Source organism: Poeciliopsis prolifica, unplaced genomic scaffold (assembly GCF_027474105.1).
Source record: "Poeciliopsis prolifica strain line A6 unplaced genomic scaffold, Auburn_PproV2 SCAFFOLD001, whole genome shotgun sequence".
Lineage (NCBI taxonomy): Eukaryota > Metazoa > Chordata > Actinopteri > Cyprinodontiformes > Poeciliidae > Poeciliopsis > Poeciliopsis prolifica.
The window spans coordinates 16,428,206-16,448,192 of NW_026562376.1; the positions used below are offsets into that span (position 1 = coordinate 16,428,206).

Consider the following 19,987-nt stretch of genomic DNA (forward strand, 5'->3'; position numbering starts at 1 on the left):
TGTTGACGCTTGACGCATGGCGCAGTTTACCCCGGATACCAGCGGTTTCACATCCCGGGTATCTCCCTCCCTCCTGCTCCTCCTTCACGCGCTCCGCCTCCCTTCCTGCGTTCTCCACCACCGGGGAGGTCCGTTGGCTGCCGAGCTAACTCCCGAAACCCGGGCCCCTGAAGTTTGCGTGCGGCAAGGGGAAGACAAGGTCCCGCTTGCCCCGCACAGCCGTTGCACATGACGCGGGCTCCGCTGATGTCCGTACCCGGAGCCGAGCGCTCCCCTACGGTGCGACATCTCGGCGCTACTGTGAGCTAACAACATCGATCTCCGCTGCTGCTTCCACCGCCCCCTCTCTGCCTCTGGTCGACCCCGCTACCGATCTGTCACATCGAGCGTTGATTGATTAGCTGGCTCTGGAGCTCCGGGGGCATCCCGCCTATCGTCGTCCATCACTCGGCGCAGGAATCCCGATCAGAAGCCCCCTTCTCTCTGCTTCTCTTCTGCCTTTTTCGGGTCCGCCTCCTCTCTACCTCAGCACCCCCGATGCCGCCTGATCCACATCCCTGTGTGTAGCACCATCATCTCCTACTTCTATTATAAACCTTCATCGGCTCTGTTGCCTTTAATAATCCGATCAAGAAGCGCTGCAAGTCGGCTTCAGCCTGCGACGACCCCCGCGGACATCTCTGGTCCTTTTTTTTTTTTATTTATTTTATTTTCTATTTTTATTTTTTCCTCTCCTTTCTGGAAACCAGCTGGCTGGCGTGTTCCACTTTCCTCCCACACGCAGCTGCCCCACCGTTCCTTAAATCCTCACCAGCCTCCCAGAGTCGGTCCAACCATCCACACCGCGCGCGGCAGGCCTCCGTGACGCCCGCGCCGCGGCGTCCGAGCCACGGGTCCCACCATGCCGGGTCCGGTGGCCGGGAGCAAGGCCCGTGTGTACGCAGACGTCAACACCCTGAAGAGCCGGGAGTACTGGGACTACGAGGCCCACGTTCCGAACTGGAAGTAAGGACATTTCAGCTGAGCTGCATTCGTCTTGTGTGGATATTGCAGGAGGGGGAAATTGTGGCAGATGGGGGGTGTATTATTAAACACGGAGCCGTGAGGGTGTGATGACACCACGGTTGTCCTCCAGTCTGTCTGGCACTTCATTCCCCCGCATCTTTGTCCTTTCCTCCCCGTCTGTTGTCCAAATGTCCTGAGATCTGAGCGAGATTTTGCAACAGAAGACCTGATTTCACAACGGAGCCTAAACAATACTTAAAAAAAAAAACAAAAATAGATTATTTTTGTCACACATGCTGCTCTTCTGTTTGTCTCTGCAGCAACCAGGAGGACTACCAGCTGGTCCGTAAGCTGGGCAGAGGGAAGTACAGTGAGGTGTTTGAGGCTATCAACATCACTAACAATGAGAAGGTTGTGGTCAAGATCCTCAAGGTGAGCAGGTCTCATACTGCTGCAGCTGAAATGAGAAAAAAAGAAAAAGAAAAAACAATCAGAAATTACTTTGTGAATTCAGAATCTCAGGTCATATTAAAACTAAACACTATAGAAAAGTGGCTTTTTCAGAAATGTTTTGCCATGACATGCACATTCCAGGGGAACATCGCTGACTTGACAGTCACTGACACTCCCCACAAGGAGGGTCAAACGCAAAAGGTCGTTGCTGAAGAAACGGCATGTTCACAGGGTGAACAGCCTGTATCAAACATATTAATGGGAAGTTTGGTGGAAGAAAGAAGTGCAACAAGGAAGACTGATGCATGTGCTTTTTTTTCTGTCAGTTCCCAGTTGTTCGGTTGTTTTCTGCACCTGTTTCCTCCTCACTAAGTCTTTTCCTCCAAATTCCTAGGTCTTGTCTAAGGTTGACCCAAAGGCCTGTCTGGAGGTTAAAGCAAACACTTCAGTTTTGCTTTAACCTCCAATATATATATAGTACAAAATAGTAATTTTGTACTATTTTTCAAACATGTAATAGAGACTCTTTTGGATAAATATTTGTAAATGCCCCTTTTGCACAGACAGACATGCAGCATGTGATTTGTTCTGGGATCCATTTTCCACAGCATTTCTTGGGACTGTAGAAAAATATGGATTTATAAAACTTAACATTGCCCAGGTCCAGATAAGCACGAGTTGAAAAAAATCTAAATTGCTTGAACAAGCTTAATTATTATTTGTGTATGTGCAAAATAGTAATTTTGTACTGGAGGATTGCAGAGGAGATGGCTGGACAGATCTGGATGTTGTCTGCAGTGATGCGGTTGATGCTCTGGTCCGTCCACATTCCACCGCTTACCTGTGAAAAATGAGATCCTCCAGACAACTGGCTTACTCAGCACTAGAGATGAGCTGGAGATCTCATAGTTGAGTCCTTGCGGTTCCACGTCTGAAGCGTTGATTTGCGGTAGTTTGAGTGTCTTGATTAGGAATGCCTAATGTGAAGGAGATGTGGATACAGAACCCACCAGGAGGACCGTATGTTGCTTCTTGCCTTCCAACGTTTAGGGACTGAATGGGACAGTCTGTCCTGGACATAGCAAATTAGCTAACTAGTCAAATGGCAAGTAATAAAATCAAATAAAAATCCAGGTATTTATTTTATGCGTTACGTCCTCATCTTTTGAGGCTTTGATCTTTAATGGTCAGTAGGTGATAAATTCAATTTTGTTGAGTGTTAGTCTGATGTTTTTTTTGCAGAACATGAAACCTGGAGATGATATTTGGGGGTTTTAAGATAAAAAAGACATTAATCTAAAACCTCCAAGATGCAAAAATAAAAGCTCCAGTAAGCCAGGCTCAAAGAACCAAGCATTTCAGGAGCCGCCATTTTACAGCTCGAACAGGAAGTCTGTCTGTAGTCGCAGCTTTGGCTCTAATTGCAGCCCAGCTAACGAACCTCTCCTGCTGCTGTTGGAAATCAAAGCAGAAGATTAAAAACACAGCCGTGGATTGTTGCTGCATGTCTGTACATGCAAGCAAATAAATCAACCTGGCTACTACAGTCAGATGATCCCTTTCTACAAATGTTTTCAGTCTCCAGGTTTCAGTGCTGAAGTGGGTCAGTGTTAAAGGTGTCCTACTCCGCTGCGATTGGTCGGTTGTTTCGCAGATGAACATCGACGGACACGGATCTGGGTGTCTGGACGGCCTTTAATTTAATGATCTGGTTCTTGCAAGGTACTACTTGATTTCAGTCTGACCTGACGGGCAAAACAAATTTTACACTGTTGCTACAAACTAAGTACACCCCACGATTCAACGGCCTGTAGACGCCACCTTCAGTAGAAGTAACCCGACGACATTTTCCAAAGTGCTGTGTAGGAATAAAGAATTTGCTCAGAGATTGACTCCTGGGAAGACTGGCAGCTTTTGAAACAATGTTTTCCTCTTGGAAATACTTTTTCTCACTATCGTGCGATAAATGAAAAAAAAAAAAAAACAGATGGGAAATTGCTCTGTCCCGTTTTCCAGATAGATGATCAGCATTCATTTCTTCTTTGTGGTTGTTGCTGATGTCTCTCCATCTTGGTGTTGCAAAGACTTCTGTGGAGTGCAGTTTTTTGTTGGTAATTATAATCCAAGTGTCAGGAATGTACAGTTTTCATGCAAATAATATATTCTGCTTGCTGGATGGAGTCTCTGTGTCCAAGTCAATGAAGGCCTTAGAACATTTTAGAAGCATCATAATGAAAGAGTAACAATGAGTGAGGAAATGGGACATTTTTCTCAGCTCCTTGTAATATTTAGTAATAAAATTGTTATTATATGGGGTCCTTAAAGGGTTACTTTTTTAAAATAAGCATGGCAATAAGCTTCTGTGCTGCACCAGCTCCCGCTCAGCCGCAAAGATTACAAGATAACCCAAAAATAAGCGGAGGTGTCTCAGCTGAGAGGCGAGGATTAGCCGTCAGTCAGTTCAATGTGAGCGTGGAGCCGAAGGAGAAAGATGCTGAGGAGAGCAGAGAGCAGCAGCGCTGAGGAGAGCAGCATCAGCAGATTCCTGAAGCTGCATGTTGGCAAACATTCCTGCCCTCCCATATTAATGTAATTTTGCTTCTTCGTCTCCCCGTCTGAGACTTTGCCGTTAAACTGTTAATATCTTTTTTGTTTATGTTGGGTTTTTTTTTTTTTTTTTTTTGCTTTTCGTCCATCGATTCAGCCTGTCAAGAAGAAGAAGATCAAGCGAGAGATAAAGATCCTGGAAAACCTGCGAGGGGGGACCAACATCATCCGTCTCGTGGACACAGTCAAAGACCCGGTGGTAGGTCTGCGCGTCTTGTGGTTTTTTAAATATTATTTTCTTAATGGAAATGCAGAGCAGATTAAGGGTTGGTGCTGGGAATGGAATATTTGAGTGGATTACAATTTTTGGGGTTAATAATCAGACATTTTGCTACTTTTGCAATGCACAGATCTGATTTTTTTTTCAGTTGCCTCAAGCTTTTAGAGTCTTCAATTTGTGATGAAATTAAAACGTATGACATCCATAAAGAGAGTCTACTTTTAAAGTAGTACTAACACAATGATATGAAAGTCACTGGAGATATTCTGTGTGCAAAATAAGATGGCAGTTTAAGCTTGACTATTGCTTGGTGTGTTTATTTAGATTTTTTATTGTATTTTGAGAACAAAACAAGCATGTAGGCTCTAAAATGCTTTTGAATGACCTTTTTCAACTTAGACAAATCTTTATTTTTCCAAGAACTGGAAAGCTGTTGAAAGACAAATTGCTAAAAAAAAAAACAAAACAAAAAAAAACTTTCATATGTTGCGTGTTTCGTCACAAGCACGTTTCTTTGATGCTGGACTCGGTCGAAAACAAGAGAACAAGAACAAGTGAACTTGAACTTTTTTGTTCCGAGTGAAAATATTATGATGGGATTGGGAAGGAAGAATATTTTTTATGTGCTGCGACTCAGCCAGGATGCTCTGCAGCACTGCAGCAGGGTCCGTTCCTGTGTCTGTTCTGTTAGTGAACCAGGAGCAAGAAAATAATGATTTTGGGTTTATAGTTTTGAGCAGTTTGACTGAAACGGAGCTTCAGCAGCTTCTGTCTGTTTTTCTGACTCTCTGTCTCTCTGGTGGCTGCACAGTCGAGGACTCCAGCACTCGTGTTTGAATCCATCAATAACACAGACTTTAAGGTACGATCTCCGCCTCCCTTTTCCTCTTGATGCTGTCTCCTTTCTGCCACCCTTCAGATTTCGCTACGGCAGCCGCCCTGACGCACCTTTTGTTTTGTCTCTGCAGGAGTTGTACCAGAAGTTGACGGATTATGACATTCGTTTCTACATGTACGAACTACTGAAGGTGAGACATGTTTATTACGCCTTCCTCACCCTCTCCGTTCCCTCATTGAGATCAGATCTCAGTTCCTCTCTTTTATTTTGCTTCTCATTTCCATGTTCCACCACCAGGCTCTGGACTACTGTCACAGTATGGGAATCATGCACCGCGACGTCAAACCTCACAACGTGATGATCGACCACCAGTTAAGAAAGGTAGGTGGTGCTTTAAATAGCCTCCCATTTGTTTTTCCTTTCCCCCTCACACACGCTGGGTATTATCTGTCATCCTGCTGCTGCAGCTCCTCGTTTATTTTCCTCTGCGGCTTTTATTGTGTTTTTTTCACCCCATTTTGAATAGGAGTAGGTATTGCATTAATGCGATCTTTCAGCCCTCGTGTGGGTGCGTTTGGAGTTAGATTATTAAAACAACAGCGGAGGTCATTTCCATCTGAATAAACAAGCTTCCTGTTGTTAAAACAAAACATTTTCCCATTTAATGAATGTCCCCGTTTTCTCAATGTGAGAGGAGCGCCTGAAAGAACGGACAGTTTGAACAAATGCTCCAATTTTAAAGGGTTTCAAAATGCCTGAATTGTGGAAAAAGTTTCTTGTGAAGTGCATGGAACTGAGTCTGCTGCCACAAACATTCTGGATCCATTGTATTGAAAGCCTCAACTTGACACTTTTCTTCTTGTGACTTTAGATTATTTCCATTAGATACTGCCTTTGTGCTTAGAAACTCCGTCCTTTGAGGGTTTTTGTTCATTTCTGTCGACTTGTTCCCTCAGAGTGTTTTTAGTACCAAAACGAGATTCAAGGTTGTAAAATTGGGTGGCAGCTGTTGTTCCTGGTTTTATCCACTTTTTTTCAATGCAGCAGTACAACACGGCAGTGTGTTATGATTCAGCACGTTGCAACTCATTGTAAAGGTCCGTAGGGTTTGAAGAACTGGTGACGACCTTCTAAGAAAACTACTGGAGATTTTAGTTCTGGGTGATCAAAAACATGAGTTTGCTTTGTCCAGCAGGGGGCAGCAGATGAACACAGGTGTGCTGCCAGCTGCATGTGTTACAGGTGCTGCTGTGTTCGTTTGCTGTTCAACAAAGGACTGATTCTCTTGTGTTTCCTCTACAGCTACGCCTTATAGACTGGGGGCTGGCAGAGTTTTACCACCCGTCCCAGGAGTACAACGTCAGAGTGGCGTCTCGGTACTTTAAAGGCCCCGAACTTCTGGTGGACTACCAGGTAGCATCAACCTGAAACCAAACAGCTAGCTTTGGGTGAACCTGTCGTTTTGTAAATGTATTTTAAAAATAATACATTTACAAAACGACAGGTTCGCCCAAAGCTCTTTACAAAATACATAAAACCAAAAAAAAATATGAAAACCTTAATAAAATTAGGGCTATTAAGGAGGATGTCGACTGAAACTGGGCCATTGGGTTTTAGGAAGAGACTCAAAGCAGGAAGTAAATACATCTGCATGCATTGTTATCTGCAGGCTGTCTCAACCAAAGTGGCTTTATCTGCAAGGCAGAGCTGATTTGTTTATTAAATTTGTCGCACAGGGTTGGATCTGATGCCTCCTGTTCTTTTCACCATCTGGGTGTCTTTGTGTTGCAGATGTATGACTACAGTTTAGACATGTGGAGTCTGGGATGCATGCTGGCCAGCATGATCTTTCAGAAAGAACCATTCTTCCACGGACAAGACAATTACGACCAGGTACCTGACCTGAGCACAGCGGAGCGCTCATTATTAGCAGGCGGCAAACTAATAATCGAAGGAAAATGGTTTTTAGATGTCTTGTTTTTAAAAGATTTGTGGTCTGATTCTGTTTGGTTTTGGTCTGCAGCTGGTGAGAATTGCCAAAGTCCTGGGGACCGACGAGCTGTTCGGCTACCTGCGGAAATATCACATCGAACTGGACCCACGTTTCAAAGACCTGCTAGGACAGTAAGTCCACTCCACAAACATTGCTGATGTTGTTCCATTGCATTGCTGTGAGACACACCCTTCTGCTGCGGAGCATCAATCTCTTGCTCCACTGATGATAATGAGCTAGTCTGGGCTTTCCACCTGCAGCTCAGATGAACATCATGACCTGCGAAAAAGAAGCTTTAATATTTGACTAATCATGAATGATCTGGTGTAATATTCATTCAAACTTTTACTAAGCTTTGAAAATGCGCACATCCTTTACTTCTGTCTATGCAGGCAGAGCAGGAAGCGATGGGAACAGTTTGTGCAGACTGAGAACCAGCATTTAGTGAGTCCTGAAGCTCTGGACCTGCTGGACAAGCTGCTCCGCTACGACCACCAACAGAGACTGACAGCCACCGAGGCCATGGAGCACCCCTACTTCTGTAAGTATCACATCTACACTTTTCAGTAGTCCATCAAAGATGGACTACTAAAAAGAGTGAATGTGTAAAACTGAAAGTGGCTCCCTTTTTTGTCCCTGCAGATCCTGTAGTAAAGGAGCAGTCTCTATCAAACTCTGACAACAACATGGTTTCTAGTGGCAACACTACAGCACGATGAAAGGTAAATGTTTAATATTACTGCAATATATATTCTAGTTTGTTCTAGATTAGATGCGTCTGATCTTGTGGAAATTGTGGCTCTTCTAAAAGTGTTGTCGAGAGGTGATTTGAACTATTTCAGACATTTTCTGGGTGTTGAAGCTGATAACTAACATTTCCTACAGAGATCTAATTATTCTTTTTAAGAATGATCAATAACATAAGGGTTTCTTTGTTAAAAGCAGTGACTTAGAGTATACGGTATTAATTGTGTTTTCGCTATTGATTTATTGTTCAACTTTTACTATTTCAAATTTGGACTCCTTATAACGAACTTGGCCTTCAGAGCCTCGGGTTCAAATTGCTCAAAGGCTCAGTAGTTTTTTTGTAGATGTAATCATTAAAATAAATGGTCCTTCATTTTTTAAATTATTATTTTATGTCATTTTTAAAAAAACATTGCCAAAACTATTGACTTGGTTTGGAAAAAAAATCAAAGAAATTAAATCAAAGAATTCTTCTTATTTTGGCTGACTGCTGTTGTTCTCCTTGATTTTACTAAGTTTATATTTCTTTGTCTTTATATTAGTGGAAGGAGGAGCCGTGTTCTTGAGTCATGTCAGTGAACTCTAAAAAGTTAACCAGACTCATTTGGTCTCATTTGTCATGCCTAAAAGATTCCTCCTCATTTTACCCTCTAGAGGGCGTTATAGGTCAGTAAAACTCATTATACTGGAATAAAATCCTTTCCATTCCCTTCCACAGTAACACAAATGTTGCCTTGCAGCTTAACTTTTGAGATGTAATGTTTTAAAATCATTGCGATGAAGCGTTTTGGCTGATAGCAAAACTGTATTGATACTGTGTCGGTACTGTATCACTGAATACCTGCTGGACATTACAAATCCTGATTTGATGGCCTAGTCCATACAATAAGATTTAAGTCATTGTATTTTCTTGTACATTATATATTATATTATGTCATATCTTCAGTTAAATTAAAAATATATTTGATATTCTTTGGTACAGTCAATAAGTAATGTGAACATGTACCAAGTGATAAAAATTTAAGTGAACGCGTTTGGAATAAGGATGCTTGCGGATTGGTTTTTTTGTTTCTTTTCCCCACAAATTTTAATTTAAAAAAATACCTTTTTCCAACATTTTTAAATTTTGTCCGTTACACTTTTTTGACACCACTTCTCCTGTTGTAGAAAAAAATTAGTAAACAATACATTTATATGAAATAATCTATAAAAAGCAGCTGAGTCATTTGTAGAATGGCTGAGTTTATCCTTGGTGTATCTGGGACTCCATTCTGATGCCTGTCTGGCCCTATGATGCCTCGGCATTGAGGAGGTGGATTTATTTATATAAGACAGTTCTGTCAAACATGTGTGACACTTGACCTGCAGAACATAATATGAAAGTAAACTAAGAGCCAATTTCAGCTGAATTTGGAATCAAATAGATCAAGTAGAAACTGAAAAGAACCGGATGAAACAACAACGAAGTGATAACCAATATCTTATTTTCTGATGTAAGATCAGAAAGGTCCCAAACTATGAATGAAACCTTTCGTCTGCCTTGAGGTTGCACCATCATTGACGCTGTACCGTTAAAAATCAAAAATTATTTTGGTAAATGTATTCCATTGACAGATCCGCTTCCTTATAAACACAGTGTTGGGTCACCAGTGTCATTTCGAAGCAGTTTGTGTCACGGTCATGTGACTTGCTGAAAGCAATACGCGCACCGACACGAGGTTTTGTCCAAGGGCTTGATGCATGTGAAGACGCATCAGTGTTGCCAGACCCACCACTAGCGATGAGTGATCGCTAAAGAGCCAAGATGCCGTCAAAGAAGAGCCTTCTTGTAATAAATTGCTCTTTTTTTGCTCTTTTCACAGAAGTGGAAGGAAGATGGATGTCTGTTACCTCAACTTTGTAACCGCTTGTGTCAGAAACTTTGACGAAGTGTACAGCAACAAATGGCTCAAAGCGACTCGGACCAGTTTACACATTCACAGAATCGTTCACACGGACAAACGTCAATGAAAGCACACGTCTCCAAACACAAACAGATGCAGAAACAAACACACACACACACACAAAAAAACGCCCTGCTCCTCCTCCTCTGACGGTTTGTGATTGGCTCGTCCTGGTTTCCCGTCTGGCAATCTGACCAATGACCTCGAAGCTGCTGCTCCCCACTCCTTTGACTGCTTCCTGTCCCGTCCTGTCTGGGTCTCATGTAGGTCAACAAAGACATTTAAAGTCCTCTCGTTTGTCATTCTTTCATCCCCCTTTTCTGTTTCCTTCTTCTTTGACTGCATCAGCATGGAGAATGAACAGGAGGTCTGATTTTTTTTTCTTTTTTTCTTTCCCTGCCCGTCTTTGCCTTTCCATCTTCCTCCTCCCCAACAGACCACAGGCGTCTTAGCACTACTCCAGATCTGATGGCATGGTGGACTCTCTAGATAATATGATAAATATAATATTAATGACAAATAAATGATTTTTATTTAGATGAATCTATTATGTTGTGAGTGGTTTCATTCCTCCTGGGCAATAATTTGTTAAAAAGATGAAGATTTGTTTGTTTTTCAGAATGTCCAAGTGTGGTGAAAAAGTTCAGGTTGTCCATGTGGGGCAACCTCACATGCACTTTCTTTGTTTTGGTTAAACTTGGATTGGACATATGGACTAAAAAGCCCCATTTTAAATGTGCTTTCTTGCTGTGGCGTTGCACAGTGCTCTGTGGGATGGGCGCTCCAAGGCAGAACTTTGAGTAAATAGTCGGCGCATTTGTGATCAGGCATTTAGGAACCCCTGAATGTTTGCCACAGGAGACTTAAGGATCTCAAACATACATGAAAGAATCAAAGCGACACTCCAGGTATGTTTGTGATGAAGAAAAGACATTATAACTTGATATAGAGTTCCAAAAAAGGCAATTTTTACCTAACATTCCCGACACCCTTTAAAGAAAAAGAAAAACAGGAAATGGCTGTGGAAGTTTTTATTTATTGTGAGTTTTCTCTACTCAAAACAAGGTATAAATTTCTTGTTTTGATCATAAGGAACACCCTGTAATAACTGGTTAAATGTCCATTGGCAAATTGCAGAGAAACCAAATGCTTTTTGTAGCCTTAAACAAGTTACTGACATACTGCCTGGATATTTGATGACTGTTCTTAGCAGAACTGATCGGGTTTCTTTAAATTGGTTGCCTGGTAGGAACCTAGCTGGTAATTATCTTCTCTATTCGGAGCGTCAGTCACTGTCTTGACTGGTGGGTGCTTGGGATTTGTCTGTAATGCATCATTTCACTTTGATGCCTGTTCTAGATGTATCAGCTCCCCGCATAGTGACTTGTCAACATCTTTACTGGTGTTTATGTTTGCAGAGGTGCAGTCAGCTAGTATTTAAGCTATTTAAAAAAAAATAAAACTTTTTTACATTGCTTTTAGAAATCATTAACATGATCAGCTTCATTATGACAACTTTCAGACTTGCTGTGTTGAACAAAAGTTGTGAAAATTCATATAGTTTGTCCCAGATTGACGAATCAGACTCTGGACAGCAGATTAGTTATTAGTTGATTCATTTTCTCTCTGTGTGTCTATTTCCATTCAATGAGCACAAATCGTTGTGCTCATTGCTGAAAAACCTTCATCAAGTTGTGATTATTGCAATTTAAATTGATGCAAAACTCAAATCGTGAACTTTCAAAATTTTGCTCGAGTGGTACAGTAAGCCTTTATGCTGATGTCAAGGTTGCAAAAAAAAAAAAAAAAAAAAGTTCCCCAGGGTGTCACGGTTCCCCTCTACAGGTCATCAATGAGTTGTTTTTTTCTTGATTGGAGCTCTGAGGTATCGCCTTCCTGCTTGTATAGAAACCAGAGCTTTAGCTTCCTGTTGGACAAACTGAGGCTCACATTCAGGTCCACCCTGAAACAAACACACATCCACTTCTCACATGCACCCAAGTCATGAAACATTCAACAGACGACTAGTCCAATTAGTACTATACCCTTCAGAAAAACATTGGTCAGCTCTCTGCTATTCCAATGTAAAGCTGGGCCACCGAACCTCACACGGCTTTAGGTTGTTTTAAATGAACTACGTTTCTTACTGACTTTTCCTTTAGTACATTTAATCTCCAAATGCCAAAAACAATAAGTTCAGCTTTTAGGGCTTCTTTTCAGCATGCATCATTAGAAATGTGGACGTTTCAAAACGTTTTACAGTTTTTATTTGGCCATTTCTTGAGGAAATGAGCAAAGAGTTGATAACACCGTATTTTAAAAAAATCCGGTGTGGCTTTCTGTTGCTTTTATTGAGGCGCTCATAAGAAGTCGTATGTCTTTTTGCTAAATTCCAAAACAGTATTACTTTCTTCAAATTACACAATCGTCAGATGCCTGAAGGTGCCACTTTCATCTGTTTAGTGTACATATCACTGAAGGACCACTCAGAGAGAAAGAATCCATTTCAATAAATAAATGAATAAACAAGCAGACCAGCTAACATTTTACAAATGTTAATTTTTATTTTATCATGTAATTCAAACTGGGCACACATGCCATAAATTTATATTAATCACGTTTTGAAGTTTTCTTCTTAACTTTAACAGAGACATCACTGTTATCATGTTATATCATTATCAGAATAAGTCAACCAAAGTCCAGAAGAAAGAAAACATGTCTGTCATAAAGATGGACACTGAAGAGACAAAGTGAAAACAGAAATGTAGCTTCAATGACTTTTTTGAGACACTCTCCACTTTCATCTCAGGCCCTCCTGAAGGACAACCACTCAAACCTCCACCAACATATTCGTACACACAGCCAGCTCTCCAAATTCAAGTCATTCTCTTTTCAGGTTAGACTGAAAAAGTTGATGATGAGGAGAATCTCCCACGACTCTTCGACAGTCAAAACTGGGTGGGAAACTGGTTTCTGCTGGTTCAACACCGGAGTCGGTGGGTCAGCTAACTCGCCTTAAGCTGCGCTTGTACCTGAGACAACAGGGGGCGCATTTCCTCTCCGACTTGACCCCCGGCGATGCCGGGGCTTGAGATGAAGAGCTCTGCTTCCTGTGCGGACACAAAGAGAAACCGGACACAGAGGCTGAGAAACGAGAGGAGGAAGTGAGACCAAGTTTTTGTTCTCCAGAGAGACACTGAAGAAAGTGCTGAATTATTAACAGCTGACTCCCATGGCTCCTGTGTGAGAATGAGGGAGTGATCTGAGGAGAACAGATGACCAAAACCTGCATGAACAGGCTGGGCGATCGCATGAAAACCAGAACAAACCTGTCCTCAAGGACCAGAGTCCTGCAGGATGTAGACCTCTGGTATGGCTCAAATGATTAACATTAAGGTGTTCATAAATATAAAATAAAACAAAAACAAAGACACCTTTCAATGTCTCTTTCTTAAAAGCTATGACTTCTCAAAATTGCGTAATTGAAAAGTTAACAGCAGGAAGTTAGTAGAAAATGTCACACATATCTAAATTTGGGATATTCTCATTTTGTTCATGTTTTCACGTTGCATTTTTTTTGTCATGTAACAACTACAAATGTCAATGTAATGTATTTAGTTTTTTTTTTTTTTGTATTTAACATAAAATAAAGGATATGGACAGGAATTAACAGATTGAATTCAGGAACATCCAGTTTCCAGTAAACTCTGACCAGAAAATAATTCCCACAGCAGAATGATCCCACCAGCATGTGCTGAACAGGACATGCATTACATGGGACTCCTTCAGCCTGTTCCATAAAGGGCAGGTTTGTAGAGTGCATGAATAACGCTCTTCTTCTCCCACCTGAGCTGTGAGCCTCTGCAGCTCCTCCACAGGTAGCAGTGGGATCTTAACTGGTTCAATGACTAATAATCTAGCTTGGCGTGTCAATGTAGGTGGATGACCATGTCATGTGTTTGGAGCAAGCAATGCTTCATTCCAACTGCTTTTGGCTGCAGCGACGCCAGCAAATTATGTCTTAACCAAGCTGGATTGTGTTTGTCAATAATTATGACGTTTATAGCAATATTTTAGCAAATATGACAGAGGTTTTGGTATTTTCATTTCCACGTTTGTGTTACACGTTTGCTGTTTCTCACCTGGCGATTGCAGCAGCTTCTCGGTTCCTGACCTGCTTCATCACCTTTAGCATGTGGCAGATCTGCCACAGGGTCATTCTCGGGGCGTGGCAGGCCAGGCGGGGAAGCGGGGCGCAACGAGGGCCCCGGTACTTGAGGAGGGACAGATAGTTGTGGCCTGCGGGTCCCCTGCCAAACAGCTGCAGTGGCTGGGCGCTGGCATAGCAGGACGCAAACTGTGCGAGATGAAGCAGATTTGTTTTACTTCCTGTGTAGAAGTAACTTTTTCATGTCTGTTAAATTTTCAGTGCAAATCAAAGCTTCAGATTTATTTAGTTACTTTATTTCTTTATCCAGTTCAAGTACATATACCGTCCTCAATCAAATGTTGAGAAGATTTCTTTAAGCCATAATTGCCAGGTCCCAAGAAACGATTACAAAGCAAAATGATGTTGTATGCTAGAACTGTTAAAATGCAACAAATAATACTGTGAAGGCAGTGGGTTTTTTGTTTGTTTTCTGTTTTATTTTTTTGAAAACACAAAAAGCCAACACGACTATTGCAACATGGAAAACAAGCGATAAGCATCCAAGTTCTGCTGTTGCCATTATCTCCCCAATCCGTTTATCAGCTGAAGCATAATTGAACCTGTAGCTGACGCAGCCAAACAGGATGAGGTCATCAGCATGTCATTCACACTGCAGATGATACACTCCCACCCTAATGCATGCGACCATTTCATCAGTGTTCGTGTCTACCTTTTTGAAACTCACGCACACACACACATGCACACACACCTACAGAGCTGTACTGATTCATTTACAGCTGTTAGGAAAGCTGACACTTTATGGCCTTGTTCTTTACTTTTATTGTATCACTGACATATAATAAATTTAAAAAGCCATCAGGCGTCCATGCTTTCGCTTTAAGGATAAATTTAATTCCTATCAATCAGCTTAATTTTAATATGCTCTTTTTTATTCAAGGTTTTTTGAAAAGTTTTTCTTTGCACTTTGGCTGCTTTTTCTTAGTTTACTTATTGCCAATCGTAAATGTGACTGTTTTCAGATCAATGTTTTCTGCTTTGCTTTTTTCCCCCCTGTCATTTATCTCAAACCTATAAATCAATCAGATTTAAAAAAAAAAAAAAAAAAGAAAAAAGCTCCTAAATTCAAGGCTTGATCTGGTCTGGCACACACGGCAAAGAAAAAACTTAAAATCAGAGATTTAGTCTCTTTCCTGATATAAAACGTTACTTTTGTCCATCAAGTTGTTCAGCTCCGTGACTCAGTAATATATTATGATAAACCCTATCATCCTCTGCTCTTGCTCTTTCCTCTTTTTCCTCTGTCTGCTTCATCACTGATAAAGATACTTTGGCTTTTCTTTGACAACCTAACAGGATGATGTTTACAATTTAAAAGCAAAATTTAGAAACTTGTCTTCGGCCTCCTGGGAACCAGCCCTGCCAGCCTGACATACAGATACATGCACTTTTCTTTTTTTTTATTTCTTAGCAACATAGCTGTCAAATACTGTCATCCTGCCTCAGATAGCATTTTAGATTTAACTGTTCTTTTTTGTTTGTTTATCCTCAATTGTCCACAATTTTGAGGCGCATCTGGGAACACAAAGAGTGAAATAACAACCAGATCATGTTAAAAACTTCATAAGGACTTATGTGGAAGCTAGTTAGTTATAGAGTTGACAAATGACTGACAATCCATATTTATGTCTTTGTAGCTACAAGCAAATCGATACTCACAGGAACAACAGCAGCCATGGATGTGCCTTGATGAGAAACGATCGCCAGCTTGCAGCGCGTTCTCGTCTTATAGATGTCGAGATGACCAGACCTTAAACCAGACCAATCGCTGCTGAGAAACTAAAATGTCTCTCCTCCCACATCTGGCATCACTTCAGTCAGGTTACTCTCAACACGAAAACACACATGCACACACATACCTGGCAGACTCAGATTACAAGAACACTAGTGTGGTTTATTATCAAGGAGTCTTTTTGTTGCGCCTGGTATATTTAGAAGCTGCTGTAACGCTGGGAAAAACAAGAGCAAGCATGTAGGTGGGGTGACCACGTTAAATAGTAAAAAAAAAAAAAGTAGAAACAATGACTGCCCCAAAAGACACGCAGACAAAGTAGGCAGCAGCAGGTGATCACTGGAAGAATAAACATGTAGAAATCTGTAGAACACCTTTAGGGCGAGAAACAAAGCCAGGTGTCACGCTGCATGACACAAAGTGACTCTGGACAATGGGATGGACAATGGGATGGACAATGGGATGGACGCTTCGCTGCGCTTCATTCCGTCAGTGGGGGCAATCTGATATGCTGCTGACGGAAAATGACAGGGGCCTCCACGTTGTGATGCCTCAGAGAAAGATGAAACTGAAGATTGCTTTATCATCTGACTAACCCTGCTTTAAACACAAGTTTATCACTGACATGCTGGTTGGACTTCATTTACAAATAACATGACTGCAAAGGAAAGATGGATTTTATTTAGGGGTCACAGAGAGACGTAGTCTGAACTGAAAATCATGGCGCATTTTCAGATTTTTATTCCTAAAATGATTTTTAAATCATTTTATGACATGAACACATGCGGTTATATGTTGTTTTGCATGCACATATAATCCCAACACAACTGAAATGTCCTTTTTAAAGATAAAAATTTGGAACCATCAATTGAACATGAGAGTTTGATTTCAAAGGCAAACTATGTGCATAAAGACCCCAGGCTGGCATTCAGATCCAGGACTTTCTTACTGCTAGGCATCAGCTAACAAATGCACTTCCATGGAGCTCTGAAAGAAAGACTTCTGGGGTAAGAAATAAATTGGTAAATATGGAACCCTCTGCCTGGAACCCATAAAACAATGAGAAATACATTGCAAACTCTGAAAACAAGAAAGGTAAGAAGTTTATATGGAATTAATTTTGAGTTTTCTTGAAAAGTCTACATTTCAAAGAATATTTTGTAGCAATTTTTTTGTAAACTTGTGGCATGGTTGGGGAAAAAGTACATGAAAAGAGAAAAAGAAAGGTCACAGCTGGTGGAGAAAGCACTAATGAACATGTGAGTAATAAATCTAAAAAATACATCTTCTTAATTTTATTTACAGAGACAAACCCAAAAAATAAGTTTTATGGTCTCAGGGCTGATTCCAGTCTTGGAAAAATTAAAAAAAAAAAATCACATCCATACCCAACTTCAGAAATATGTAACATAAAATGATACAAAATCATATATGTGAGTGATATGCCGTTTGCTGGAAAGTCCGGGATTCAAAAACTCGGATTGGGTTTCATTATGAAGCTGGGAGAGGTCGAGTGATAGAAAATGTGTTTTTGTGTGTGGACTGTGGACATACAAACGTCTTTCCTCTCGTGCCATTCTGGTCTTGCGCTGCCACCTGCTGCTTTCAGTGAGAGACAACCCAGGCACAATTTAATGAACAGTTTTTATTTTCCAACATGGTGGAGGACCATGTGAGGGCATAGAAGTAAGAATCAAGCGGTTCAAAGATCAGGACATTTACGTCTTGGATTTGGAAAAAATCCCCGGATCTTAAATTCACTAAGAATTTACGATCAGTTCTCTAAAAGCAAGTAAAGAAACATCGCCCAACGAACGGCGATGAATTTCACACACATAAGACAAGAACCGGATTCATCCCAGTTTGTTATAATAAATTATGTCTTTACACATTTTACTGACAGATCAAACAGACAAATGTCTGGGTAACCTAAGAGAAATAGAGGTTTAAGCAAACAGCTGTTTTAAAAGCTATCTCATAAACATATTTCTCTGCCAGCAGCCTGTAGCCTCACTCATATGTGGACTCCTCGTCCTTATGTCAAGGTCACCAAAATAAGATTTACCATGAGTGGCAAAAGGCGACAGCTCTACTGCGCTGCTAATGAACTTTTCTTTTCTCATATTACCTTTTCCATTTGTGTCAGATCTTATGAAGTATTTTCTTTAGGTATTGTTGAATTTTTCAATTTTCTGGAAATCACTTGTAGTTCCTATTTGCACCTGGGGCGCAGCAGCTGGACACTTGTCTCCAGTTCAGCAATAACTTGATGCATGAGGTGGGAGTCGCTGTCCCATTATTTTGTCTCCACCTTTCAGCTGGAGATGAGCTGAAATTGTCAACTTAATCTGAGGACGAGATCTTCCCAGCTCTTATGTTTGGTGCATTAATATTCAGTTAAATTATTATTTGTAACATTGTTTGGAGCGTGACTTTAACGATGATCCTATTAAGACACCAGATGGCGCCGGTGAACAGTCTCTCCTGTCAATATGATCTTCAAAAAAATCCTAGAAATGTAGCTTATTTCAGAAATCTATATAGATATATTCATATATATATATCTATATATATATAGATATATATGTGAAAAAAGCATGATGACGCGCGGTAACGTGACGTCACTCGCTTATTTTATTGATGAGGAAATGACCACATGAACGCCTTATGTCACCGTTCAGTTGCCGCCCATGTTACACAAAGGTGTGTTCATTTGTCATTCTGTAAAAATAAACAAAACATATCTATTCGCGAATATATGTAGAAAGCATTATCATTGGTCGTTGCTCTTGACTCGTCTCAAAGCAACAGGTGCCGCTGAATGTGATGCTGCGTTTACGGAACTTTGTAATTTTCGGAGTCGGGCTTCGCTGTGTTTGCTCTGTTGAAATAGCTAGTGGCTTAAAACAAACAGCAACAGGTGAGTTAGGTGCGTGAGGCCGTTTGCGCATCTGCTCGTAATATTACCCATGACTAAGTTGAACCTCATTTGTTTTTCGTACACGCCTCCAACACCCCGCCTCTCGCGCCTCTTGTCCTTTAGAGACTCGGCGCAGAGAGCTGCGAAGACTCAGTAAACTTCAAGTGTCAAAGTGAGACTGACACACACACACACACTCAGGATGTCTCCGTCCACGTCCCCCCGGTTCTTCACCCAGCGGGAGGTGGCCCGCCACGGCAGCAAGGACTCCTGCTGGGTGCTGCTGGGGACCAGAGTCTACGACGTGACCGCCTTCCTGCGGATGCACCCGGGCGGCGAAGCTCTGATACGGAGCCGCGCAGGGAAGGACCTCACCCAGGTGATGGAGGGACCCCCGCACCGGCACTCGCCGAATGCCCGGCGGTGGCTGGAGCAGTACTACATCGGGGAGCTGGACCGGGACAGCGGCGCAGAAGAGGTACAGGTAAAACGCTCGTTAACCGGCCCCCACCTGTTGCTTGCGTCCGAATCCTCATCCCCCGCTACTTGAAACAATTCGGGTATCTTTAATGGCTTCAAAATCCGCCAAGAGCTTGACTTTCAAACAATATGGCAGAAGTTCTTTTTCTTCTTCTTACTCATGAGAAAAATGATTTGTTTCAGAAAATGTATTGACCGGTGTCAAAGCCCCCCACCCCTCCATGGAGCACACACAGCTTTATTTATTAAGTTTCGAGTGTGTTGACACAGGGGTCACTAGAGACTCCACTCCCTCTGTTCAAATGACTCTCCAACTTTAACCTGCTTAATGTATGGAGGTGATGAGCCTGTGACCCTGCTCAGGTGTTAAAGGAGCCCAGGCTGCTTTATTTAATAGGGTTCTTCAACTTGTCTGCATTGTTGGGTCGGATGTGTCCGATCTCCCTCTTGACAATCCCCCCATAGGTGAAACTAGTTTACTCGCTGCGTGTTCATCACACCAGGTATTAATGCTTTTGGCATATGTGAGGTTCTGCTGGAAAATATAAAAATCTCCATAAAGCTAGTTTAAAATGTCCTGGTTGGCGACTGCGCTGACTTTGGACTTGGTGAAACGTAGAGGAACAAAACTAGCAGATGACATAGTTTTCCCAATCATCATGAGCTTTGAGTGGAACCTCTTGGGTTCCACGCCCTTCCTCCCCCAGACGCTAAGAAATTGATTTCCAAATCAAATGCAGAATTGACTAAATGGAGGACTTTGTTCTAAAGAGCAACAGGCAAGTTTTTTTTTTCTTCCTAGTCTGGGCAAAACAGTTCTG

The 19,987-nt window shown here is 41.7% G+C and overlaps 2 protein-coding genes across 3 annotated transcripts in view; both read left to right on the forward strand.

The window, feature by feature from the left end:
* The first annotated feature begins 33 nt into the window (after positions 1-33).
* csnk2a2b (casein kinase 2, alpha prime polypeptide b) lies at positions 34-10,349 on the forward strand. The gene is made up of 12 exons (XM_055039429.1): positions 34-1,005; positions 1,326-1,437; positions 4,163-4,264; positions 5,097-5,147; positions 5,254-5,313; positions 5,421-5,504; positions 6,426-6,536; positions 6,915-7,016; positions 7,147-7,247; positions 7,509-7,657; positions 7,759-7,838; positions 9,726-10,349. The coding sequence occupies exons 1-11, from the start codon at positions 902-904 to the stop codon at positions 7,833-7,835; spliced, it is 1,053 nt and encodes a 350-aa protein (XP_054895404.1). The 5' UTR covers positions 34-901; the 3' UTR covers positions 7,836-7,838; positions 9,726-10,349.
* Positions 10,350-18,529: 8,180 nt separating this feature from the next.
* Positions 18,530-19,987, forward strand: part of fa2h (fatty acid 2-hydroxylase) — a 33,316-nt gene continuing 31,858 nt past the window's right edge. Inside the window, exon 1 of one of the 2 annotated variants that reach the window (XM_055036240.1) lies at positions 18,530-19,170. In XM_055036240.1, the coding sequence (XP_054892215.1) occupies positions 18,889-19,170 (282 nt within the window). In that variant the 5' untranslated portion in view covers positions 18,530-18,888. The remainder of the gene's footprint in view (positions 19,171-19,987) is intronic. The other variant, XM_055036313.1, reaches the window with a different exon arrangement.

Excerpts from the sequence above, each read along its gene's own strand:
- csnk2a2b (XM_055039429.1), top strand. The coding sequence starts at position 902 with ATGCCGGGTCCGGTGGCCGGGAGCAAGGCCCGTGTGTACGCAGACGTC. Across the intron at positions 1,438-4,162 it reads TTGTGGTCAAGATCCTCAAG|CCTGTCAAGAAGAAGAAGAT; the intron begins GTGAGCAGGTCT and ends CCATCGATTCAG. Across the intron at positions 7,248-7,508 it reads TTCAAAGACCTGCTAGGACA|GCAGAGCAGGAAGCGATGGG; the intron begins GTAAGTCCACTC and ends CTGTCTATGCAG.